Here is a 27458-nt window from a genome sequence, read left to right on the forward strand (position 1 = left end):
ATGTCATTAGATCATGTTCATAATATAATAACAGATATCAGTTAATTGTAATGCATCAAACAGTGCTTTGATTTGTTGTTTTACCTGTGGGCTGTCCGCTGTGCTGATCCTTGGCTGCTAAACGTCTCTGAGCAGTGAGCAGTGATGGAGACCTGCCGAGAGAAGAAATTGGACTTTAAACACTATGTGCAGTAGCACGTACACTCCTTAATCTACCTTGGAGCCAACACAAATATGGACATTTAAATGATATAACTTACATAGAAAGGACTAGGACCATATCACTCTCACATACACACCAACTGCCCATGGGCGTTTATAAGTGTGGAATAGGTCACAGCACAAATGCTGTGTGTGACAGATTACTAGTAACCCAATCAGGCCTGGCTCTTTGGCAACCTCATGATATACTCACCCCTGAGACTCTGCCTACCAGCTCCATGAACTGACTGACACACTAAGGCTAGGCCCATGCCATGTCGCTCTATGTCTATACGTCCCTGTACTTTTAAATGAGACAATGTTCCTTCCTTTCGGTGACTATATTTTATGAGACACAACAGAGAGATTCAAATGCAGGTAGAAAATGCATCACAAATAAAAGTACATGAACCTGTACGTTCATTATAGGGCCTGGGGTCTCACTAGCTCCGGTCTATAGTGTTAGGAGGACGTCTCCACAATATGCCATTGTCGAACCCATCATTAAGAAACCAAGCCTAGCTCTCCACAGACCCAACTAACTTCAGACCCATCTCCAAACTACCATCTATTTTCCTTTTTTTCTTTTTTTTAGTACTGTTTTTATTAGGCATTTTTTGTACGACAATTTCAGAATATGAATCGACAATGATAATCAGTAATTCAGTTAAATAAAATGAAAAAAATAACAGGCAATGTAAATGTTCCACATACAATACATAATAAAAAAGATGTGATAAACATGAAAAAACAAAAAACAGTTAAACAATGACAAGTGTGAACAAACAAACAAAACAGACATCAGGACAGACACTCTTGCTCTCAAACTTTTCCAACATGTTAAGTGAATTACAGACATTGTTTTTTAAATACCGGTAAGAGAAAATAAAATAAAGAAAAAACACCTTTTTTTCCTTTTCTTTCTTTCCAATTTTCTATTGTGCTATCTATTGTGTAGGAGGGGTTAGCGTGCACCTATTGAAATATTCAATGAAAGGTTGCCATGTCTGGTAGAATCTATCTTCACTCCCTCTCTTTTCCAATTGTAAGTAATGCATAACATCTCTCATAAGTGAAGTGTGAGTCGGAACCTGTGCTTGTTTCCAATTCAACAGTATCAGTCTGCGAGCCAGTAGTCACATATTTACCATGTTATATTGGAAAGTAGACCCGGGCCCCGTGACTCCCATAATTGCTGTCAGTGGATCCGGGTCAAAAGGTCTTCCAACAATGTCTGACAGTGATTTAAATATACTTTGCCAATATGATCTTAGTTTAGTGCAATGCCAGAACATATGAGCTAGAGTGGCCGGCGACTGGCCACACCTGTCGCAGGCTGGATTCACATTTGGATACATTCTGTTGAGTTTTTCCAAACTACCATTTCTGTCCAAGGTCCTCGAGAAGGTTGTTTTCTCCCAACTTTAATCTCACCTAGACAATAATCAATCCCTTGAGATTCTATCCACAGCACCGAGTCTGCACTCCTAAAAGTCACAAGTGACCTGTTTTTGACTGTAAACACAGGCAACATTGCCATTCTGGTGCTGCTTGACCTGAGTGGGGCAGTTGATACAATCTAGAATGAGGCCAACGAGGTTGCGAGGTTGGCACCCAGGGAACTGCCCTCAGCTGGTTCAAATCTTACCTGGCAGAACGATAATTTGTAGTTGAGCTCGGCAACACTTCATCCTCCACCGCCCCCCCTCTCCTGCGAAGTCCCCTAGGGGAAGCTTTACATGCTTTCCCTGCTAGGTTCCATTATGAGAAAACACGGCATCTTCTTGCAGACGACACAGTTATACGTTCCCCTCAAACCAAATGACACGCACTCACTGGATCCCATGTTACACTGCCTCACTGACATTAAATCCTGGATGTCAGATAATTTCCTTATGCTAAACGACAATAAAACAGAAATCGTAATCTTTGGCTCCCCACACCCAACACATAATATCACAACCTCCCTCGCCCCGCTGACAAATAAACCTCACGTAAAAAACGACCCTCAAATTCAATAAACAAATAAATGCTGTTATCAAAGGAGCCTTCTTCTAATTAAGGCAAGTCAGCAAAATAAAATGCCCTCATTCATTCAATTCATTATACGCCGGAATTTCAAGTGCTTCCCACTCTAGACTGCAGCTCGTCCAGAACGCTGCAGCTAGACTCCTGACTGGAACCAGAAGGTGGGAGCACATTTCTCCCGTCCTGGCCTCCCTCCACTGGCTCCCAGTTAAATTTAGAATCAATTTTAAAATCTTACTATTTGTTTATAGCCCACCATGGGCTGGCACCTCCCTACATCTGTGAGCTGCTTCCTCCTCCGGATAACCCTATAGGCCACTTAGGTCAACTGATCAGGGGCTCCTCAAGGTTCCACGGACTAAGCTCAAGTCAAAAGGTGACCGAGCCTTTTATAACCATGATGTGTTGAGCAATATGTGACATTTTTGCGAACTGAGTTTTTATATTGTGCAATGTGTATAGTTACTTGTTTTTTCTCTTGGTGTACAGCACTTTGCTCAGCCTTGGCTGTTTCATTTTTTATCTTTTTTATGTGCTCTATAAATAAAATTAACTTGACTTATGGACCAGAGCTAGGCCGGGTTACGACTCACAGGATTGGTCAGTGATCAGTTTGATGGGGATTTTAACACGTAGATATGTACTATATGTAGCTCACTCGCTAATTCACACACACACACACACACACACACACACACACACACACACACACACACACACACACACACACACACACACACACAAGGTATCCTAGACCCATCATTTTACTAGCTCCAGGTTACATACATCTACTACACTGACTACAATTTACACTTGCCTGACTAAATTGCCAGAAAACAGCACTGATTTTACAGGCACCCAAGATGACCTTGAGGAATTTACTATATGTATTCTGACTGAGGCATACAAGGGGCGTTGTTATTAGCTTTGCTCAGTATTCATTTGCGAGAACTTATGGCCACTTGAAAGCCTCATAATGTTGTGATGGGAGAAACACCTTGCTGACATTTCCAATATATTAAGTGCTGAGTGTTAATTGACACTCACATAAGCAATAAGCATAAAATGCTCAAATGGGAGTACACAACAAAACAGAACTACATTTTAAAGCACAAATCTTGTGTGAAAATGTCAAAGCGCTTTATTCTTATAGGCCTAATCAGCTATAGACTGTTTGTTCAGTAACAGGTGTATCCCTGACCCTGTCTCTTAAATAAACAGAAAATGCATTTTCAGATGGGTTGCCGATTTCATCCAATTAGGAGAGAGTACCCATTTATGAATTATGAAAGTAATTGGTATCCTGACCTTAGTTTATTAAAGATCTGGAGAGTTGGAGATATGGGTTAATCAATGATTACTATCAGAATACAAATCTATTTACAGACTTATCTTACCCTACCTTTGATTATTATTATTATAAAAAAATGAAAAGAAAGCTACCACAGTAAAAATGTGCCAGGCATAATTATGGCATCCACCTCATCCTTTTTGTAACAAGGACAACAAAGCATACTCCAATGAAAGTGCTCAACAAGTGCGTCAACAGAGCCTGTGTGGCTTGGTCACAGTTCAAAGTGGTTCAAACAGACATCTCAAACATCATTAACAACGAGTATTTTAAAGTCAATGAGGACACAATTTGTTTATGTAATATAATAATCCACTATCATAATTTCAAGACACCAACAATAATCCTTGTGGTAGCTAGTTGTAGTGCAAAAACAAGGGCTTGATTGCGCAATCTCTTCCACCAAAACAACAGACTACATGAGATGTGTTGAACCAATACCATGCTTTGGCTGAGAGCATAACTAAAGCCTAACAAAAGCTAAATATACTCTGGGCTGAGAAAATTTATATTTTACAAAATGTCAACTTACAAGCATAATGATGGTGAATTGTAGAGCTAGTAGAGAAAGTACCACAAACTTGGATTCTATATCGACTATCTAAATGAATTTGTAGAGATTACCAATAATAAAGCAACTCACCATTCAGAAGATCTTTAATCCAGGGTGAGTGAGCTCTGTGTTCAAATAAACTTCTGGTGGAGCACCAGTGGCAATGTAGGGCAAAAGTAAGCTATACATGAACTCCATCATAGCTTGTGTGTGTGGTGTGGGTGTGGTGATGGAGGGGGCCAGGAGGGGATAGCTAGTTTGAGGTTTATCGGGGGAGGGGATGCAGACTGACTAGAGAGAGAGAGACAGAAAGGCAGAGACAGAGATAGACATAGACATCATTTGCCAAGTAGAACCTGAAGGGAACCAGACTAACTACGGCGCTATAAATAAGTAGATCACTTTCCTGGATCACACTTCTAAGTTCTAAGTAGGCTTCATATAGAATAGAATATGAATAACACATGGGTAAAGAGACCACGTACGGCTCTTTGCAAAAGAGGACATCCAGGACATCAGAGTTTTTGGGTCATGAGTAGAAGCAGACGATGTGAAGTGTCATCATGTTCATACGGGTAGAATTGGGTTTAAACGAAGTGCAAACAGTACCTCACACTGCTACATTTGCAACAGCCATCTCCAGATTTGTATTGTCAAGTATCTTTGTATGCACGAGTTTGTCTCTGTGAAATGTTTAGCGAATAAAAAAGTATATACACGATAAGTTCCCAAATATAGTGTATAAATTAATGCATTGAGTAAATATAAAGATAAATATGAATTATTGCACTTTTATTCCACATTGCACTGTATTGTTTTACAAAAACAGGATGTGACACACAACACTCTAATTGTAGTATCATGTGTGTGTGTGTGTGTGTGTGTGTGTGTGTGTGTGTGTGTGTGCGTGCGTGTGACGTGTGTGCGTGCATACATGTGTGTGAGTCTTGTGTCTTGTTTGCTTTCTAGTAGTACATTTCCTTGTCCCGGAGAGATGGCAAATTGAATTTCTTCAGCTGCTGCAGCAGGAAGAACATCTTGGAATGACGCCACAGTGTTCAGGGACACTGCGCCGGGGGTAGGGGCTGGTAGGCGCCTGAAGAGCACCACCGGCACAATCTCTACAGTCTGCTGAAGAGTGTTGATCAGACCAAACATGCACTCCAAGGGGTCAACCTCCCATCTCCAGGCAGACTTGTTCCCACTGGAGATTAATCCAATGAGGGTTGTGTCGTCCACAAACATCAGAAGCTTGACCGATTGACCTTCAGGGGAGGACTGAGCTTGTCTTGCAGGGATTGTAGTGTTCAATTCAGAGTTGAAGACGACTAAAAGGACATCAGACCTATAGTTTAGTGTTGAGTGGTAGTCTGCAGTTAAAATATAACAGTCTGTAGATCAAAATAAAGAAATTACTTAATTAACTTCATGTTGGTTGTCAGGTTACTCCAGAAAGAACTCAGGACATACTGTAGGCCTACTGTCAGCAGACTGATGTCCCGATATAGAGCGTCGCAGTACCGGCCTCTTTCATGACGACGACAGGCCCGGAAGAGAATAAGGGTACAGAACAACTTCACCGCGTTGTGGGGCTGATGGACGGGGCCATGTACCGTAAGATCTTGGACAAGAACCTCCTTCCCTCAACCAGAGCACTGAAGATGGGTCATGTATGGGTCTTCCGGCATGACAACCACCCAAAACATACGGCCAAGGCAACAAAGGAGTGGCTCAAGAAGAAGCACATTAAGGTCATGGAGTGGCCTAGCTAGTCTCCAGACCTTAATCCCATAGAAAATCTATGGAGGGAGCTGAAGCTTCGAGTTGCTAAGCGACAGCCTCGAAACCTTCAGGATTTGGAGAGGATCTGTAAAAAGGAATGGACCAAAATTCCTCCTGAGGTGTGTGCAAACCTGGTAACAAACTACAAGAAACGTCTGACTTCTGTGCTTGCCAACAAGGGTTTCTCCACCAAGTATTAAGTCATGATGTGCTTGGGGATCAAATACACCTGATCAAATGGAATTTCATTTATAACCTTTATATAATGTTTTTTTGTTTTGTTGATATTCTGTCTCTATCTGTTAAAATAAAAGTACCATAAAAATTATAGACCGCTCATTTCTTTGTATTAGGGCAAATTTACAAAATCAGCAGGGGATCAAATAATTATTTTCTTCACTGTATATGGAGCGTGTCTTGAGTGTACAGGGTTTGATGAGGTCAGATAAACATTATGGAATGTCAGAACAGGTCAGCTCCATATATGGAGATCTAAGGGTGGCAGTGTCTTGAGTGTACTGGGTTTGATGAGGGCCAAAGTAGGGCCTTATTTTCCGGACCTGTTGAGAACTCACTGGCTGCCGGGAGCGGCTGCACTAATAACTTTGGGGCGGGCCTGTCTCAAAAGGGAGACATCGAAGAGGAAAGACAGGTGGGGAGGATCAACATATGGAATGTCAGGACAGGTCAGCTCCATATATGGAGATTTAAGGGTTTGAGGTCAGATGTAGAGTTGCTGGCCGGCTCCATATATGCAGATGTGGTGATGATCCAGTCTTCTCCATGTATGGCTATCCAGGGTTTGATGAGGTCAGTGTCATAATCTTCATATATTGTCAGGCCTATAATGGCACAAGTGCACATTCTGATTCAATATGTTCAATGTACAGTCTTAAGATCAACATTTGTTTTTTTCCCGGGCTCCATTCTGAGTAGCAGGGAGGAACATATTGTGTTCTAACTTCTGACTATAATACTGTGCAGTGCATAAGATTACAAAAACATTGACAAATGCGACCCACCAGAAGTCAGGTACTGTCAAACGCAGCCAGTCAGCGACACCTGCTTGCACAAAGCAAATAAGCAAATAAGGACATGCGTATGCATGGGGATCTAGTTGGGTGTTGGGGAGATACCAAACCTAATAGCTTATTAATATTTTGTGTGATAAATGAATCACAACATGACGTAGCATAGGTCTGGCCGGGCGGGGCCAGACTCATAGCGTCAGTGAATCCACGGGGCCATGAGTGTGGCCCGGCTAATGTAGGTCTACAACTCAACATCTTATTGCTTACCCTTACTCAAAAATAATGTTGAAATGAAATTATCATGTTGATCACTACAAGTAGTGTAGTAGTTTGACGAGAGTAGGCTACAGCATCTTCTTGCAATCTATTTTCTACAGTCTATGCTTGGTCTGGTCCACAAGATTCGATACACCAGAGAAGACCAGTTAAGTTTATTTGTATTGAGTTACTTACTTGTGCTTGAAATGTAGGCCTACTGTAACTGTAAATAAACTGTTAATAAATACTAAAACGAATCAAAAACAAACAAGCCATATCAATTCAACATTTATAAGATAGTTTGTACTTTTGTAAATTATAAAAAAACGGAATGATATCCGACGACGCCGACGTGAACTGAACATTAATATTTTACGTCATACGTCATCAGTAAGCGACCGAAGAAGAACAAGGAAGCGTGTCAATGAAAAGTTTGGTTTAGCCTAGCCTGCTAACACACACAGGTATGTTTTGTTTTTACAACGTGATAAAGCGAGGTTGTACATATTATTCAATACTAACAGTGTAGTTGTAAATAATGACACAACCCGGACACAACTAAATGTTGCTGCCGTAAAGGTAGTTATTTTTAACAGACATATTGCAAAGTTGATGATGACATGCTATGTTATGTCGACGTAATATATTAACACATCAACAATGATTATAGATCAATAATTATATGACGACATATTAACGTTATGACGCATATTACATACTTCTATAAAATAGCATTACATATGTTTAACATTTTGTTTTTGTGTAGGTTCATGAATGGAAACCTTGAATTCCCCTTTGGTCTTCGGAATTGTGGCTGGATTGAGCTGTGGACTTGGTCTTGGATGGCATTTACGAGCACGGATTGGCCAGTCATCCAAAAGCCTTGCAGTAGCCATGGAGAATGGGAATAGCACAGGAGAAGACAGTGTCATGGGAGAAGGCGGCGAGTTCAAGATGATTCTCGTTGTCCGAAATGACCTGAAGATGGGGAAAGGGAAGGTGGCAGCTCAATGCTCACATGCTGCCGTGTCGGCCTACAAGCAGGTCCAGCGCAGGAACCCAGACATGCTCAAACAGTGGGAATATTGTGGTCAACCCAAGGTGGTCGTGAAGGCCCCTGATGAGGAGAGCTTGCTCGATCTTCTGCGCCATGCCAAAGAGGTGGGGTTGCCTGTCAGCCTCATCCAGGATGCCGGAAGGACACAGATTGCACCAGGATCGCGCACTGTGTTGGGAGTTGGACCAGGCCCTGCTGATCTAGTTAATCTTGTCACTGGACACTTGAAACTCTATTAGATCTAGAACATGTACAACTAACTTAATACTGATGTCCTGTTGAAATCTGTAAATTAAATCAGTGGAGTATTTTTATTTTTATAAGATCAGTAAACTTCTTCATTAAAGTTTTTTTTCCTTTGCATTGACATAACGCCACCAAAACCTTTCTTGGAACAATGGCATTCTACTTCAGTTTACCTACTCTTGTAGGTGTGCTTGATGTCTTTATATGCCAGCATGAAGTTTACTGTACAGGAGTTATCTGTGCTGGCACTCACCTAAAAGCACAACCACATTATCACCATCGAAATATGTGCCGTGTGAAACTGATCTATTTAATGGTCTGTGATAGCATGGTGTCGCATAGCCAGATGTTTGGGGAAATCCAAGTTCAGTGTATGGGCTTGGACACAGGAGAAAATACGGATACAGAGATCCATGTGTGGGTATAAAAGGGTCACAGGCAGAGATCTCCATAGGCATGAAAGGGACACAGACAGACGGGTACAGAGTTCATTGCCCCAATGGCTTCGTTCCAGTCATTCTATAAAAGTGTATCAGGTTATAACTGGCTTTTGATGGTGACCTTTAATTCACCCGACATATTCTAATTACGTCAACATCAGTATATATCACAGTCCATGGTATATTTACATACCAAGCATACACACATAAAAAAGCCAGCTGATCACAGTATAGTACTTTCAACTTGCATACGTTACCTGTTACCCAACCAATATTGAAACATCGTAATTAAGTCACCATTGACAGCTGTCGTTATAACCCGACTTTAGTAGGTATTTAATTTCAATGTTTTACAGAGAGGCTAAGATTTTAAAGTTCGTAGCGGTCGACAGCGTGGTAAGCACCCCATGGCCTACTAGTGCGCAAGCAGAGCACTCGACAGTGCAGTTCTAGCTCAATCTGCCGAGCTTTTGTGTCATAAAAATCACACCCGTGTGAAGTGAGTCTAACTGATGTTGATTAGGTGATGTAATGGAGATAACAAACAGTGCCAACACAAACATTAACAATAAAGAGACAATATGACACAATGACATACATTTTCCCTTCATTGTCAATGTGTTTACAAAACACAACTTCGAACTAAAGACAATCATTAAGCCTGAAAGCATAAAAACATTAAAAAGTTTGGAAGCACTCGTAAGTCACTGAGCCCTGCGTGCCATCTGTTTGGCATTTGCGCATAATGCAGGAGGCAGCAGCTTGACCCCTTAAAAAAAACAGTGCTTCCAAACTCCAACACTTAGAAAAATAATCACCTGCAAAGAATGTCTTGACAGAAAGTAGCTCATAACATGTCTACAGTGAATTTTTATGACAAAAGCTCAGCAGATTCAAAGAGGATAATTCAAGTTTGCCCTACAACTGCAATGTTGGTGCACACACATTGGATGAGTGGGGAGTCAATGGAGGTTATTGAAACTCTTGATTCATCCCATTATTAAAAAAAAGCCAAAAATCTGGAGTTGCAAATTGCAGCTAGGGTCTCCTGTGAGCCAACATGTTTGATCTCTGGTTTCAACTTTTGAATTGAAGCCACAGAAGGAGTCTTGGTTCAGTGAAACCAACAGCATATCATTCATAAGTAGCAGGTTTACCCAGTAAATAGAAAATGCCAATCATAAAAGACAGTGTCAGACTTGACAAACAAGAAGCCTTTATTTTAAGTGGAAAACAAAACCGCCGTTTCATTAATTATGATCCTGATTATGCACAAATCAACTATCTTTAAGTGCACACTTAAATCTAAACTCATTGTTTAAGAATATAAGGTCAAGGGAATTAATGATTGATTTTATGTATACACGCAAGCCTTTGATAAAAAAAACCTCCAAATTACCAGTCCTGTAAATTTATTTCAGAAATATGACCGGGTGAACTGAAAAAATAAGTAGAAACCCTAAGCAGGACATCAAGGTTATTGTGTTTTAAATCCCGCCCGTACACTCAAAGTGGACCAGAACACCATATCCAGCATACAAACCATAGCACAAAGAGGAGGCACAGGGCAAGTTGGGCCTGATTTATACTTTGTCATATGACGGAGTATAAATTAAGCATTTGTTAAATACACAATGGTATGAAAACAGGGACAAAAAACAAGGGGTGTCCTTTACTGTAGAAATGTCCTCTAAAATGGAATGGTCCCACACAAACATGTAAAGCATAAGGGCAGGTGAATGCAAAGACCCCAACTTCATTCTACAGAGTACAACTGGATAAGCTTTGGGGGGAAGAATGAAAACTATGGGGTCAAGGCTTGGAATTGATACATGATTTGTTAAAATAATCTCTTGTTTTTTCCTGATCCCCCTCCTCCCAGTGCATGGGGACGTTACCTGGTATGATGTAGTTGTAGTGTTTCTAGTCTGATCATTAGAAGCGGCTGTCTAAATATAGAAGAACATTGGAGCATTTCCATTTCTGAATATACAATAATTAAATGCATTTTACAGACAGAACAAGCTGCTCACACACATCAAAATGAAGATTCTACATAAATTTCTCACTACAGAGTGCAAATCAGATGCTTCACAACAGACCTTTTTTAATTGAGAAGAGGACGTGCTCTTCCCACAGCCCCCCCACCCCCATTGTACATATACCATTTCCCATTCAAATAAAATAGGACAAAAAAAATTATAATCTAGTAAATACGGAATGTGGAAAAAGTTTTTTCCTTGTGATTCGATCATTTTCTTTGACAAGAGAAATACAATAGAGTCCTTCATGACAGTTTTAAAGGCAAAAAAAAGTTTAAAAAAAAACAAAAAACATTGCTTGTTGGAATTTTCCCTGTGGTGTGTAGAATACAATGATGGGCTGGTGAAGGACTGTGGGAGAGATGGATGGATGCTCCAGCCTGCACAGTGGGCCTTTACATGCCATAACCGAAGCCTGGCTGGGCAGCGGGCTGGGCATATCCTGCTGGTGCCTGGTATCCATAGCCGTAGGGCTGCTGAGGAGGAACGGGCACGCTGGTGGGGCCTGCTGTCAGCATCAGCTGGGGTGTTCCTACAGAGCACACAAAGCAGAAGAAGGGGTTAAGCCCAAGTTATTTATACTTACCGGTAATGAAAATAGAAGATCTAAGAGTTGTGTTGTGAGCTTGTACGTAGATCTGCTGCTGTATTTTCAGTGTGTGACACCCACACGCAGTCAACAGTCACTTCAACTAACCAAGTATAAATCAGGTTTAAGCCATTGAGAAATTGTGTATTGTGTATATAGACAGCTGCACTGGATTTGAAGTCAGTGTGACTTGTTATGAAGCAGTGTAGTGTAACATTGAAGAGTTCTTACCATAGACGATGGGTTGCGTCTCTGTGGCCTGTTCCTCCTCTTTCCTTAGGGACTCTGAGGTTTCTAACTTGTCAACCTGTAAAAAAAGAAAGAACACCTTTGAAAGTCACACCAAAGCTATTGGGAGTTTCTAAGTTTTAGTCACAGCTATAGAGCCTCGCATTCCCGCCACCTACCAGGGACCAGGAAATGATTCCCCGTTCATTTTCCTCATAGACATTTCAAAAAGTATTTATTTAAAGACCTTTTAAGCCTCGTACAAAGCCAACTTGAGTTGGAGGAAATCATGACGACAAACACAATCTTTCAGGCCGAACAAATAATTAGAAAGAAGAAAACGGCAGGTTACAAATTTTTTGTTGTTTTTCTTCTTTGTAATTATTTGTTCAGCCTAAAATGTTCTCTAAAGCCCAAAATGTTTATCTAAACAGATGCCCCTGAATAAAAACATAAAAACAGCTACACAGCTACAGTAACATAGTTGGAAGGAGGAAATAGTGGTTGTGACAGGTGCAGCAAGATGCAAAACACAAATGGCTGTGATCCCAGGTCATTTCAAACATTCCAGCATTTGCTCTGTATTGAACTTGGTGCTATATTTTATAGATGGAAATGGGCTCATTATCCTCCATAACACGTAAATACATTGACAGCTTCCCAACACGCTAAGGCTTCATGGAGTGGAAGAGGAATCCCATGCTGGTTGTGTTAAACAGCTGGCTGTAACGTGCACAACAAGAGGCAAAAGGAGGTGCATTAGGGGAGTGCTCAGTCGTAGAAAGCAACACAAACAGCTTGCTAGCTGCTCAGTGCTTTTGCTCATGACTGAGCAAGGGTACACATGCTTGTTTAAAAAAACAAGAGCATTTCTAGACCATGCATTTACTGTTAAGATGTTAGCATTTAAACAGCCTTTCTGTAATGCAGTGTCAACATCTGTGAAGAAATGACATTGATGTCTGACATTATTATTACAATAACATTTTCATGGGTCCAAAAACCATTCCCAAAAAGTGCATTTTCGATAAAAGAACAATGCAACACTTGCCCTGTCTTTCTTGCCCTTTTATATTAATTTATACAACTCTTCTGTATTCTGCCACTGGTTTACATTATCAGGTCAAACACAGACACATCCTTAACACATTGAGTGGCATCTGGTGGACAAAAGTGGTGGTGCTTGGGTGCCGGGTGATTTCAGGCTATCCCACTTTTTCTTTGGCTTCAATCTTGGATGCTCAAGTATTAGCATTAATGCTACCGAGCTAAAATAAGGCCCATCCTTGCTCTAGAAAACGCCAATGTTCCCATCACGCTCACCGGATAATCAGAAAAGACCTCCGAACATCGCAGATCTGGTCAACACCACGGACAGCGCATTAGTTTCTGAGACAAAAGCGTGCAAAGGCGCGACCTAAAACAGAAGCTAATGGCTATTGAGAAACACAAGCAGTGCGGGCGGGGCCCTGGCCAGAGCGGTTCCAAAAATGAAACACAGCAAGGTAATGTTATAGTGATATCAAACGCCTTAAGACGAGCCTGCTCGCCATCTGTACCCAGCATAATTAATTTATAGGACGGGTATACTCGTCATACGAATCCAATGTGTTGAATGCAAACAAAAAGGCTAGCCTCTCAATAGAGTGGACATAAGCACACCTTGGTCATCACTTCTGTTTGATTTCCTCAGCCTAAAACGTTCACCAATGCCTGAGCTACAGGCCACTAACTTGTGGAGTGCCTTCAGGTGAAAGCAGCAGTGTATTGTGCAGGAAAACTTAAACCACACAACCCATGCACACTCCAGGCTGCAGTCTTCCAAACTAAAATAAAGCAAACTTGGAAAGAGACAAAAACAGAGACTAACTTTCACCTTTTCTCTAATTTCATCAACCTGGAAGAGAAGTCAAAAAGGTTCAGCTTAGAACATTTTTACACATTACCCCATGAAGGATAATGACAAAGGAGGCACACAAGGGTGACTGTATACTATGCTATACTATTTATTTGCAGGAGAAACAGAATTCATTGGGGGCACATGGTTGAACTCACCTTGCTGAGGTACTCCCTCATGACCTGGATGAAGTATGGCATAGAAAAGTCCATGATGTTGTGCCTCCAGGCCGTCTCTAGTACCACATCAGGCCGCAGCAGGTCATAGCAGGTGAAGAGGCAGGCGGCGAAGCACTCCTTCTTATCCTCCTGTAGGAACCAGGCAAGCAGCTCCTCTGCCAACTCTGTGTCCTTGGACTCTGACGCATACAACATGGCGTCCTGTAGGATAAGAAGCATGGACAGGGTTAATGAAAGGCCCCTCCACTATACATATATATTTCATACATTTAACATTTTGACAGGATGCAAACGGTAGTCAAGCACCTTGTATAGTTTGTCCTTCTTGCAGAGCTCCACGCTTTGCTTCCAGCGGTTGTTGCCCTTGAATAGGTAGGCGGCGATTCTCCTGAACTCAATCAACTCATGCTTCTCTAAGCGCTGGGCCAACGAGATGTTGTCAAAGTTGTCGTAGGCGTCTATCGATGTCCTCAGTGCCTAAGAGGAGGATGAGACGATTATGACAAGACCAAAAATATAGGAGATTAATCTCAAATCTATCCCACAAAGTTGTTCCGTGAGAGACGGTCACCTGATAGTCCTCCTCTGTGATGAACAGGTTATTAAGTGCTTCACTGACGGACTTGTTGTTGTGGTTCTGTACTGACCGCAGGTAGGGCTTGACCAGAGGCAGCTGTTTCACCTGTGGACAACATGCAACACTCAGTTTACATTGAGATAAAAAGTATATTCTTTCTATTTTGTTCCTTTCCATTATTTCCCAGACATTTAGACCACTCTGAGCTATACATTTTAAGAGATAAGGAGAGATGAGGTTATGGTGTACCTTGGTGAAGAAGTTGACGGCACGGGAGTGGTCCAGTCTGGGGGACAGCACTATGAGCAAGTCATTCAGTAACAAAGGTTTGAACTCCAAATAGAATTGGGTGGCTTTATAGTACAGCTCCACATTGGCCACCTGAAAAAGGACAAAAAAAACACCACATACATTAATACTCTTGTCACACTATGCCACTTAATACTTTGTGTATCAAAGATGAAAGTGTAGATTACGCTATCCATTCACCATAGTGTATGCCAAAACCACTTACAGTACCACTTACTTTAACTAGTTTTCCAATGAATTTAAGAGACTGAAAAGAAGGATCTCAAGTGGGCAGCACAGTAAAAAGTAAAGTCACGTTCATAAATAACGTTCTGGCAACTCATGTTCAATTGTAGTGAGATTAAAACATGTTCTTGGCATTTCCGCTCTTCCCATTGACAAACAAAACAGTAGATGTCGAGAGGAGGCTGAGGGGAGAACGAGGATACGGCCTACAGCACAGGTCCCCTGACCAGGAATCGAACCGGGATGTTGTGATTATACAGGTTGCACTCTATTGTAACTATTTATTAAAACGGGAGCAGCAAGACAAATTTACAGAAAATGATAAAAATGTTAAACCTTGGTGATGATGTCCTTGAACTGTCCTTCCTTCCAGGCGTCTGTTGCGTGGTTCATCATGGTTATGATGGCATTATCAAACTCCTCATACTTGTCATACAGGAAGACCAGCTCGGCCCACAGGTGGGCCTGCTCGGCTGCCCGCAGCACCTTGGGAATGTTGACACGGGACCAGAAGAGCTCCAAGTGCTCCCGCATCTTCTGGGGCTTGAACTTTGAGTAGAGGATGGCCAGCTCTGTGAACATGCCCATGTGAGCGCGCTCCAGACCAAGCGCTGCCTCCAACATGGTTATCAGCTCCTCGAAGTAGGCACGGTCCTGAAAGAGGATACAGCATATTACGTGTGTAAGCATCTGTAAAGACGTGTTTAAGCATCTGTACAGTGTGTATTCTGCCTACAAATTTGTGACACTGTCATCATGTACTGTCTGTTTGTGCATGTACACTGTAAAAATATTGTGCACTTTTATCTCGCTAATTTCACCTGGTAGTAGTTGATGAGCTCCTCCAGCTCGTCAGCATGCACCACGATGTGGAGGCCACACATCTGTGCCAGTCTGAACTCCTTTCCATCTACGCAGGCAAAGCACACCTCCTTCCAGGTGCGGGTGCTATTGGCCTTGCGGGCCCCATCCACGGCTGCCTGGTACTCGCCCAAGTGCACCAGAGTTGAGGCTAGCCGCCCGAAGTTGGATACGTTGTTGTACAGCAACTTTGCCGCATCATACATTTTCTCGTCGTAGCAGCGGTCGCCGACCTGAGATTTTCAGTGGAGAATCGTTATAAAAAATCTAGCCATACGTCATTTTTGTAGCAATAGCCATTCAATGTAATCATATTCTGTAAGCATTTCTATATAGTTTATGGTAGCAGCATTTCTGGCAAATACACACATTTTGTGCATGCACAGGAAATATGGATGGATCATTATGAAAAATAAATGCACTTGATGTGACCAATAGTCACCACATGGTGTCGCCAAACAACCAAACATACACTCTTCAGTTCAGGATGAGTACCTTAATATTATGGGCATGCTTGAACCAGGACAGGTCTGAGTTGTAGATGTTTGACATGAGAGATTTACCTGCTGGATGTGGGCATTGTTGGGTCCGTTGATAAATTCTTCCAGTTCAGCCAGACGGTTGGTCTTGGCCAGGGCAAAGATCAGCTCTGTCTCCACATAAGACTCACGGGCTTTCTTACGAGCCATCTGCAGGAACTTCACCAAGTCCTCCCAGTTACCTGAGAAGAGAGACACAAAAATAGTATTGATTCCGTGTTAGAAATCAAAGATACATTCATTCCACCTATCCAGATCTGCAACAATCAGTCCTTACCGCTCTGATCGGCAGCCTGTACCACCTCCATGTATGCAGAGGGGTCGTCTGCCTTGATGTAGGAGTCGATGGCCTCCTTGACCAGCTCCTTCTGCAGCTGAGCCTTGGCCAGCTGGCTCCACACAGCAGGCTCGTTGCAACGCTCTGCAAATTCATAGGCCCGATCCAAGTTGCCAATATGCTCGATCAACACCTGTGTTAAGTTGGAAACAAAGTAGAATAAGGACATTTGTGGATTGTACCCACTCCCAAAAAACACCTCACCCAGAAGATTAGAACAAAGCAATAGTGAATAATCAGGGTTTACTACTAGTGAGTAGCCGCTGCCTGTCACAGAGTTGGTGAAGGCCAGTGACTGACCTGCACGGCTGAGGTGTTGACATCAAATTTCTTGAAGATGGCGAAGGCTTCCTCAAAGAGCTCATTGCTGATAGCAATATTGGCAATGTCCGGGGCATCGTAGTTGTCTAGCCTGTTGATGTATTCCATCACACGAGTACGATCGGCCTTGATTGCCGTTAGGATCAGCAGATTCTGGAGGTTTCTGTGAGAATGAGAGAAATAAGTCTAAAAGTTCTGTTCGTAGTGGCCACTAGAGGTCATAGTTGCTCCTTATGCAACCTAGAGTAGAATAAACATGCACATGATATTCCAAGAAAATCCAGCCAGTAGTTTTCCTGAAATCTCGTTTAGGACTTGCATTGCCATCCTTAGAGCAAATTAAGTCCCAATTGTGTTCCTTAGAGCCTGCCACTAGAAGGGACAACATTCCAGAGAGATTTCAGCCCATTTCAATGTGCCTCTAATAAGCCTTTCTTGGGCATAAAAGGTTCTGGCTGAATACCTGTGTTCACTGAAGACAGAGTTGTCCAACACAATCTTTTCGAGCAGCTCAATGAGCTCGTTGGGAAGGTCTGCGGTCATGAAAGCCTTAACTGTGACGGACACCTCCTCCGGGTCTTGGGTCTCTGACAGGGCTGTCTGCACCACCTGAGACCGAAGATCGACACAGAATTGTGTGTAAACAAAACGGCACAAAACCCACATAACAAATGGAATTCCACTTGACTGGTCCTGTCAACCTCCTACCTGATCAATGAGTGGTCTTCTGAAGGGATTGGTCTCTATCAGCACACTGGCCCACAGCTCAGGGTCCTTGCGGCGCACAAGGTAGCGAGACAGACTTTTGAAGAGGGAGTTTTCGTTGCACACCTGTGGACGATACGGCACATCACAAGTCTCAATGCTAGTCAACCGACGGAACGTCTGTTTATTTAGACCACTGGTTCTGAAAGTGTGGTCTGGGGACCCCAGGGGCCCTTGAAGGGGTTCTATGGGGGCCCAGCAAAATGAGTTAATATAGTATCAAAAATCATTTAGCATCAACCATTCTAAGCTAATGCATCGCGATGTGTTGCGTTCGAGTTTGTAGATCAGCTATTTCTACAAAAACAAATATCTATTCTTCTGGTGGCTGCCTGGCAAAAAACCTTTCAGATGGCGGATGCCAAATACATATACATTTGGGGGTGCTTGACATGAAAATGATTGAGACCCACTGGCTTATATGAGCGGACAGATCCTCACTCACATTGATGAGCTCCTGGTCACACTGTCCTCTCTCATAGGCGACGCAGGCCAGGTGGGGGTCTCTTTTCTCACAATATTTGCCCACAACACGGCTGTCGTAATAGGGGTTCTCCCTGAGGAAGCGCTCTGGGTTGTTGTTGCTGTCGATGTAGATCTTTGCCAGGGCATTGTGGGTAGCTGGCTCCTCGCAACCTTCATGGATACGAGCCTCCAGCCAGGGCAGGAGCAGCTTCAGTCTATTGGTAAAGAAAAGGAAAAAATATTAAAAAATACATTTAAAAATGATCTTTTCTACTGCTTGTGTATCTCATGTCTATGTCCTTGATTTAATCAAGCAATGCTTGATTAAACATATCAACATCATTGACATGTTTATCTTGATCTGCACCGTCGTATATAAATCATGTTTTAGTGTTACCTATGACAATACCTATGGCAATCACCATATGGATTATGGTGGTGACAACATATGACCCATCTTTGTGACCCTATGTATAAGTGTCAGCAAGCATTAAGTTCTGTGTACCTGTTCCTCTTCTCCACCTCAGCCACCAGTTCATCAGTGGAGAACTGTCCTCTGACCACCAGGATCAGACTTTTGATCACATCTTCAGAGCAGTCCACATCCAGCAGACCTCCAATCACCACAGGTAGACGGCTGGGATTCACCTGGAACACAAACACACACATTTTAGTTAAAAAAAAGGGTACATTTTGGCCTATAGGCAGGTGACAATGCACCAAAACTGTCCAGGGAAATGTATCATCGAATTGGCCTAAGAAGTGTTCCTTACTTTCTGCACGTAGATCTCAATGTACTTCTGCAGGTTATTGCGGTAGAGGTAGAGGACCAAGTCATGGACAAAGTCAAAGCGGTCGCAGACGATGATGAGTGGCAGCTGGTCGGTGAGCTTGGCCTCCTGTCATATGTGAAGCACAAAAACACAACAACAAAATCAGCATGAAATCAAACAAGTCACCAACAACCCTGGCATAGGTCACCACTGATCACAGTTGCAAATGTTTTGGACGTCACGTAATAGTCCACTGGGACGTGAAGAAAATGTATCATATTATTTGGTGTACCAAGACAAAAATTGGTTCAAAGGATTGTGAGGCTTTTAGTTGGGAGCACTACAGCATATGCTTGACTGTGATCTGAGGGACCAATGTGAATAGTTTGCGAACAATGACAAAATAGTATACAACATTATAAGAATCACTGAAAATGAATGAGATCATTTTCCGGTTTACACCAATCCTTTGCCCAATTGATTTGAAAATAACAATACCCAGGAAAAACAAACAAAACACAAAAACTACAATACATAGAAGGATGGCATTTTAAAATAGGCTAAAGGATGATTAATTAATTAATACAATTAATTTTACTACTGACTGAGCAGAAGAATAGTAAGCAAGTAAAAACAAAAAAGCACACAATAACTCCCAAATTATTTTCGGAATACAAGCCAAGTGCATCCCATACAAGGGAGGCGAGAGGCAGGACTCCCAACAAGACTGACAACCCGCTAGAGAACACAGACTACGAGTCCTCCACTATTACAGCATTTCTGCCATTTCCACTCCTACGGGATTTTCCCACTCCTACAGGATTAAGAAAACTGGGATTGTGCAGCTCACAGCCGTGCCCCAATTAATCGACAGAAGACATGCTGTGAAGGCTGGAAAGGGGCTCCTACTGTACTGTATGTACAGTATACCAAGAAACACCTGTGGTGTCTTAGAGCTCTCAGTATGTATATTGTATGTGTATATTGTTATTTCTGAGTTGACCACTATATATTTGATATTCCTAATGTATATATAAATGCATTTACTATGAACTAATATCATACACAAGAAAAATAAATGCTAGGACTAGTCCTGATCAGTTCAAGACCTGAGAATACACAGCTAAATCTCCTCAATGTTATAGTCGTGTGTGTGTGTGTGTGTGTGTGTGTGTGTGTGTGTGTGTGTGTGTGTGTTATGACCTCCATATACAAATCCCAGTTTCAATCCTGTGCCTAAAGACAGGGTCAGGGATGGAAATAAAAGATAAATAAAGTGAAATAAAGGTTGGGGCAGGGAAGGTCCTACAGTATACTCAAGGGGGAGAGGTTTACCTTATACATGTCCTGCCATTCCAAAGACAAAGGGGAAAGCACAAAACATAATATCTGCAATCAGGGTGACTGTTGATCTTAACTGGTGTTACAATTGACTGCTTTGTTGGGAATGCTTTAACCTATTTTGACCTGAGATCAGATTCTAAAAATGTCTGTTTGAAAATGACAGTTTTCTGAAAAAGCTATGTTTCTATGTCAGTCGTTCTTCGATTTTTCAGAAATAGCAGATCTACAAGCTCATAGCGCGCCACTCGGTGGCGCGCTATGCGCTTGTAGATCTGCTATTCTTCAACACCGAAAGGGGTTCCCGCCCAAAATGGGTTAACAATATTATTAGTATAAAAGATGATAGTATGATGGATCGTTCTGCTCCATGTGTAATGTAATGCAAGATCAATCTGGTTCACTAAAATATAACCATAGTTCAGATCATATAAATAACACTCAAAGAGCAAAAAAAAAGAAAACCAACAAACACACACACACACACAACAAGAGAAATTATCCCAAAGATAAACTCAGATAAAGCACAATTAAACACATGGAGGTGGAACTGAAGCAGGAAGATACATATAGTGAGGAAAAAAAGAATGTGGACTACATTGACCCTGGTGTCCCTATTTTGGGGGCGTTATTAAAAGGCAAAGATTCTCAGTAATAGTCTGAGCCTAAATGCTAATGTTTGCTACGTCGAATACACGTGTCACGTGGCGATAATAGAGCTAAAATACAATTGCACTGTTCCACGTCACGTTGTAAGCTTGTAGTTTGGCCATTTCCGCCACATGTCTCCGTAGTACAATAAATCTTAAATAAAGCTTGTGTTTAAGGATGAGGTAAGATGTAATCCCTCCCACAGTCCTGACCTTGAGGAAGTTCTTGACTCGCTCTGGGTCGTAGCAGTTGCTTTCCCTACAGATCCTCTCCACCTCTTTGATCTGGCCCGTCTTGCAGGCAGCCTGGATGTACTTGAAATGGACCTCTGGGTCCTGGCTGAAGTTCACAATGGAACCCAGGAAGTAGAACAAACCTGATGCACACAGATCATGAGATCAAACATTATCAACCTTTCTCAGTTCAAGGACCCCCAGTTCGATAGGCAGGACCCCCATTCCATTTGATACGAGTTGATCTCAGGGAGCACCAATCTCCAAATTATGTAAAATCATCAGTGTTAATTTAACTCCGAGTGTGTACAAATGGAACCAAATGGATTCCAAGGGTTTCATCATAGCGTTATCGTATTCACTTTCTTGTTATTAATGTTGGCAATTATCTTCTTCATGTAGGTTAGTTTGCATTGACTCCAATGGTATGTGCCAGCAGCTTGTCTAACCAGATGGCAACATAGCAATGGTTGCTAAGCTGGCATTGGATGATCATCACTACTGGGGGCGGGGCTTTTAGCTTATTGAACTGTGATTTATTATCTCTGTAGTACTCCGTAGATTAGATAAAATTGGTATCGATGCCTGTGACAGGGAGACCAGTTACTGAACAAGCACACTATAGCAATGTAGAGCTATTCAACACTTATTTTAATAAAAACACATCACCTAAAGCACCCAAATTAAAATAAATGTAAGACACAGCAAGGAGTTGAGGTCTCACCCTCAAAGCTCTTGAAGGACTCAAAGAGCTCTGTCAGGGACTGGGTGGAGAGCTGCTCGTGGTACTTGGAGGCCACCTGGACACAGATCTGTAGGTTCTGGCGGATGTTGGCCGACAGCATGGCCCTGAGACACTCCAGAGAGTCTTCCACTGACAGGGAGCCAAAGAAGTTCACCAGCCACTAGGAGGAGAGAAGAGGAGACAGAGTGGAGTTAGATGGGATTGTAGGAGAGATGATTTTGATTCGTCTTTATTTAAGTGTCATGTTTCCAAGGAAGCCCGGCCCATATGGACTTACAGGGCACTTTTAAATTTAATTTGACATAGACAATGAACCAATATGACAATTCACAAACAATGAACAAATGAATAATCAACTCACAACACCAAAGCTTCATACTGTACATGGCAGATTACATAATTATAATAATACAACCTAAAATACATTGCATTGCAGCACTGGGTAGCTCGTGATCAGAGTGGTTCATTAACACAAGCCAGCTGGCCCTCACCGGGTGACTTACCTCTGGGTTGAGCAAGTGTGTGTGTACTACGGCACGTTTGATGTCATATAGGTCAGTGTAGTGCTCCAGCGCCCTCTGCAGAAGACCAGCCTTCTCACATAGCTGGGCGATGTGGGCGCGATCATAGTTGGTGAACATCTGGTTGCCCAGGATGGCATCAGCAACCTACACACAAAAATGTTAAGTATTTATGTCCAATAAAGCAGTACCTCCTCCCAGTTATAAACCCATTCAATATATTTTGAGAATTACAGCTACAATTTATCAATTCCATTCACACCATATTCACAGGCATTTTGATCTTATGTCACACTCGGAAGCTGGGAAACCCACCTTCCCTTCACACAGCTACTGCATGAGTCTCTGGGATTGGTACTGTATGTGTGAATATGGTCAATGTAGGCGTATGGTCAATACTCAATAGTGGTGTTTGCCAGGCCATAGCCAACAAATATTAGCCTTTTCATACAACTGGTTATGCTTTATTATTTCAACACCTCGGTTTTGTATAACACTCCTAGCAATTCTCTGGCAGTTCTAGTCTAAAGTCACCCTGATGAGCACCGAGTTTAAACTATTTAAACTTGAGAACAGGCCGATACAATTTATTAAAATGTTCCCGTTCATTGATCATGAATACTCAAAGTGTTTCCTTTCCATTGGAAATGACAAGCCGACACTGATTTTACAGGTTTCTGATGGGCATCCAGACCTATAAACATGTGGCCTGCCCTTAGGTGCATGTGCCCCTGTGCCTACCTGGGGGGTGTGCATGAGGTTGGTGCATGTGCCCCTGTGCCTACCTGGGGGGCGTGCATCATGAGGTTGGTGTATGTGCCCCTGTGCCTACCTGGGGGGCGTGCATCATGAGGTTGGTGTATGTGCCCCTGTGCCTACCTGGGGGGCGTGCATCATGAGGTTGGTGCATGTGCCCCTGTGCCTACCTGGGGGGCGTGCATCATGAGGTTGGTGTATGTGCCCCTGTGCCTACCTGGGGGGCGTGCATCATGAGGTTGGTGTATGTGCCCCTGTGCCTACCTGGGGGGCGTGCATCATGAGGTTGGTGTATGTGCCCCTGTGCCTACCTGGGGGGCGTGCATGAGGTTCATCTCCAGCAGACGAGTCTGCAGTGGGCCTTCTGAAGGTCTGTTGTTCTTCAGGGCGTCCAGGAGGAAGGAGGTACACTGCTGGATCAAGTTGTACTCCATGAACACATCCACAATCTGTACAGAAATGGAAACAGCATGGCGACAGCTTTAGAATCCTAACAAATATCCAGAAGAACTCCATTTCAACACACATTATTATGCCTCTACGTTAATGACCTTAATGATATTATAAATGAACATATAAAATTGAATACAGATGTGAGGAACACAAATCAATGTCAATATTTTAAGCCAACAAATACTTTCTTGCAAGAAAATTGCAAGTTGGTTAAATAATACCCTTTCCTCTTTTGTTTAATATTGACAGTTGCTTGCCAGCACAATACTACAGCAGATGCAGAATTGCTGGGCCAGGAGTTTGCATTGGCAAGACAGAGGTATATTTGATTTGGACTACAGGCTATGTGAGGTATGCAGGTCTTGGGACTAATTCCAACAGCTGTTCTCAAACACAAGATGAGAGCAGCCAGAGTATTCTCACAGTCAAAATGGAAAAGGAGCACTCCATTTACTCTTGGGTGCAAGGTTTTACAAATCAAGCCAGATAACACGTCGGTACACTCCAGTACCTTACATTCATTTGCACGGCAACTTCTTGGTTTGTGCTGGCAGTCGTGGAGACTACTTTCTTGTAGAAATGATACATGCAGTGAAGTTGCATGTATCATGCAAGTGCATTTTTAATTGGTATATGTCTATGATATTCATAACCATTTCAGAAATGCAATAAGCCGACCTGTGTGATGTCAGCCAGAGGTTCCTCGTCTTGGACCAACATCTGAGCAAACTGCAAGCCCTGCTCTGGATTGATCCGCATCACATTCCTCAGCAAGAAGATCCAGTCTGGAGTGTAGCCCACCTGAAATCACAGCCATCACAAAGAGTGTGACAATGAGATAAAGACATAATTAGGTAGACACTTCACTGGCCACTGCAGCCAGAGGGGCTGCACGTCAACACCACCCCCATATTAAGCAGTGCACCTTTTGCATAACTCCACTGCAAGAAATATGGCTGAGTTGGATTTAAATAGACATGCATGGGGAAAGCATGCACTAGGAACGCTTCCACTCAAAATATCGTGGCCGTGTTTACGTAACGCAGTACTGTTGTTAATTTAATTTGTAATTCTAGTTTTATTCTGAGTGATTCAAGTGTTAGAATATACTATAGCTCTATTCAATGTTACTGATGACACTCCATATATGATATCAGACGTTACCATTAGTGGTCTCATTCAAGCTACTAAGTAGTTAGTACTACTAGCTACTACCAACTACTAGCCTTCTGGGGGACTGCAGCTGCTTTGTTCTGTGCTGGTGGTGGTACGGCCTTTTTGACATAAGTGTATCAGGAGATGCCTAATCAAGCCTGATATGATGTCTTGCTGGTGGCAAGTAGCCGAACTACAAGACCACAAGTATGTGTACATTATAATAGTGCTCCATTTCAACCAAACAGACAAATGAAGGAAGAATACTTTTCAAAGAGCAGCAGAAAATCTAGGAGTAGTTAGTGGGAACCATTAATTAATGCAAATGTGGGGCAAATGTGCTGGCCAAGTGGTCCAGGCGCATGCCACATATAGGCTTTGGCAGTGTTCGAGTCCCGTTCATGACGACCTTTCTCTCTCTCCCTCTTTCCTGTCCATCTTCACTTGATACCATCAATAAAGGCAGAGAATGCAAAAAAAGAAATAATAATAATAATAATGAAAATGTAATGGAGACCACCCCCACCCCACAAAACGATTTCTCCTCGGATCGGCACGAATCACGCAGATGATCTATTTTGGATTTGGAGGTTTACTTGCCCGATGGATTTATTGTTCACATTGCAGCAGGGTTTTATTGTTCTGTAATTACTTCATACCACATAACGGGGAGCTCATGAGAAAGATCAGCCATACCTTCTTGGCATACAGGACAATCTTGGGGAACTGGCCAGTTTCGGCAAAGCACTGGATGACCTTGTTGGGGACGTTGGCCCTCAGATATACACTGAGAGCCAAGGTGGGGTCCACTGCCTTCACCAGGTCACCCAGCTCCTCAGAGCACTCCAACTGAAATATTAAGCACATACACACACTTCATTAACAATGTAAACGACACAACCTATGGCAGCGGAAACTGGACAATTTTAAATTAACTTATATTTACTAGAAACTCCCTTTGTAGCTGGAGGCAAAACCCTTCAGATGCCTGTCTTACGTCACCTAATGTAATTGGCGAGACATGTAAACACACTGTCCTCTCAGGAAAGGCCCCGGCCAAGATAGTGATCTGGAAATACCTTGTCTTCCTTCAGCCACTTCTCTAGCAGCTGCTTGCGTCCCTGCTGAAGGACAGGCCGACACAGCTCCAGGGACTCAAACTTGTTGAGCTGGCCCTGGTCTAGTAGGATGCCAAAGTACTGCAGCAGGGGTGAGGTCTGGCCCGGCTGGGCTGGTACACTCTGGAAGCGCCGAATGGTGTCTGGGGTACGCAGGATACCCTGGAGAGGAGAGGAGGGGGTGTGGGGGGTCAGCTGTAGTTCAAGCAACACTGAAAGACATAAGACAGTCGATGCAAACCAGACCAGTGTGGGTGGTGGCTTGACAGTGTTGTTGAAGCTGGGAGCACCCAAAGACAACATGATTGCTTTAATGACAGGAACTGAAGCATTTTTCTTTAGATCAGGGGTTTTCAACACCGTAGCATCGTACAACAAATTAAATCAAGCCCTTAACAGTCATTACATCTCAAGCTTTCTCTCCCACACCACGCCTATTAATTAAAATATGTTCTTATATTTGATGGAAGGCATTTTATGTATGTTATCCTATTTAGTTACGTTTAAACCACTAGTAGTCTCGTGGACCATTGTTATTGCAATTTACGAGCTGCGCTTGCGCGTCTTACTTGTAATAGAATGAAATTTCATTTGGATGGCTAACCTTTGGTGCGTTAGCAGCCACCTTGGCTGCTTCTGAGTAGTTGCCACTGGCAAAAAGGTTGTTGAACTTTCGCGCAAAGAGCTCCTCGGCACCAGCCAGATTGTTGCGCACAGCTATGCGCAGAGCCAGGTCTGGGTTCTGCAGCACGTTGGTGATGTAGGGTATGATGTTCTCCTCCTCAACACACACTGACAGCACCTGGATGACACACACACACACACACACACACACACACACACACGGTGAGAATAAGAAGCCTGTCACAAACTGGTGAATAGAAACTTTACAGGTGATAGTCCAAGCCAGTGGTTCTCAAAACCACTGCCAATCCACAAGCTCACAACGAGTCACACTGAAATGTTGTGAGCTTGTAGATCAGCCATTTAAAATAATGTGTGAACATTTTCACAGAACACAAATCCTTTTTTGGGGCACAAAACTGTTTCAGATGGGGGTCCGCGACCAAATATATATTAATTTAATCACAGGCTTTTTTTGTTGGTTCATGGCAAAAATATATCCTGTTGAAAGGTGGTGATATACAACCCATTTCTAATGGAACATTTCCTCATTGCTGATGTTGTTGCTGTTGTGCATGATCGCTTTCGCATCCCAGACTGATGGCAAGTTTTCTTTCCATCCCCTGTAGTCACATTAGGACTCTGCTGTGCTACACTGACTGAAATGCATTTTTAGATGTCTCTTTAGATCAAGTTACAGCCATGCTGGGGGACAACCTGGTTGCAGCATGTAAAACGATCCAGAGCAATCAATGTAAACATTAATGGACAGAGCCAAGTGCATGGGTGGAGGGTGGAGGGGTGGCA

At 42.7% G+C, this 27458-nt stretch overlaps 3 protein-coding genes across 7 annotated transcripts in view; 1 reads left to right on the plus strand and 2 right to left on the minus strand.

Annotated features, from left to right (window-relative positions):
• The window catches only part of LOC308327192 (vacuole membrane protein 1-like), a 68525-nt gene extending 64178 nt beyond the window's left edge, over positions 1–4347 (minus strand). The window contains exons 1-2 of one of the 5 annotated variants that reach the window (XM_080780416.1): positions 4224–4347; positions 85–152 (exon numbers count right to left, since the gene is read on the minus strand). In XM_080780416.1, the coding sequence (XP_080636542.1) occupies positions 85–152; positions 4224–4226 (71 nt within the window). In that variant the 5' untranslated portion in view covers positions 4227–4347. Of the gene's footprint in view, positions 1–84; positions 153–260; positions 336–1849; positions 1933–2467; positions 2504–4223 lie in introns of those variants that run through there. The other 4 variants (XM_080780413.1, XM_080780415.1, XM_080780414.1 and 1 more) reach the window with 4 other exon arrangements.
• A 3259-nt stretch (positions 4348–7606) lies between these two features.
• Positions 7607–8627, plus strand: ptrh2 (peptidyl-tRNA hydrolase 2). The gene is made up of 2 exons (XM_080779857.1): positions 7607–7668; positions 7971–8627. The coding sequence occupies exon 2, from the start codon at positions 7979–7981 to the stop codon at positions 8498–8500; it is 522 nt and encodes a 173-aa protein (XP_080635983.1). The 5' UTR covers positions 7607–7668; positions 7971–7978; the 3' UTR covers positions 8501–8627.
• Positions 8628–10140: 1513 nt separating this feature from the next.
• The window catches only part of cltca (clathrin, heavy chain a (Hc)), a 45310-nt gene continuing 27992 nt past the window's right edge, over positions 10141–27458 (minus strand). The window contains exons 7-30 of the mRNA XM_080780299.1: positions 26632–26829; positions 25989–26189; positions 25606–25758; positions 24433–24555; positions 23613–23750; positions 22528–22692; positions 22004–22184; positions 21259–21422; positions 19055–19180; positions 18787–18929; positions 18262–18496; positions 17760–17882; positions 17515–17660; positions 17031–17214; positions 16671–16863; positions 16418–16575; positions 15815–16087; positions 15330–15647; positions 14709–14840; positions 14454–14564; positions 14189–14359; positions 13862–14083; positions 11810–11885; positions 10141–11521 (exon numbers count right to left, since the gene is read on the minus strand). Of these exons, the coding sequence (XP_080636425.1) occupies positions 11385–11521; positions 11810–11885; positions 13862–14083; positions 14189–14359; positions 14454–14564; positions 14709–14840; positions 15330–15647; positions 15815–16087; positions 16418–16575; positions 16671–16863; positions 17031–17214; positions 17515–17660; positions 17760–17882; positions 18262–18496; positions 18787–18929; positions 19055–19180; positions 21259–21422; positions 22004–22184; positions 22528–22692; positions 23613–23750; positions 24433–24555; positions 25606–25758; positions 25989–26189; positions 26632–26829 (4071 nt within the window). The 3' untranslated portion in view covers positions 10141–11384. The remainder of the gene's footprint in view (positions 11522–11809; positions 11886–13861; positions 14084–14188; positions 14360–14453; positions 14565–14708; positions 14841–15329; positions 15648–15814; positions 16088–16417; positions 16576–16670; positions 16864–17030; positions 17215–17514; positions 17661–17759; positions 17883–18261; positions 18497–18786; positions 18930–19054; positions 19181–21258; positions 21423–22003; positions 22185–22527; positions 22693–23612; positions 23751–24432; positions 24556–25605; positions 25759–25988; positions 26190–26631; positions 26830–27458) is intronic.

The sequence above is a fragment of the Protomyctophum bolini genome, assembly GCF_963924005.1.
Source record: "Protomyctophum bolini genome assembly, chromosome: 13".
Lineage (NCBI taxonomy): Eukaryota > Metazoa > Chordata > Actinopteri > Myctophiformes > Myctophidae > Protomyctophum > Protomyctophum bolini.

Excerpts from the sequence above, each read along its gene's own strand:
- ptrh2 (XM_080779857.1), top strand. The coding sequence starts at position 7,979 with ATGGAAACCTTGAATTCCCCTTTGGTCTTCGGAATTGTGGCTGGATTG.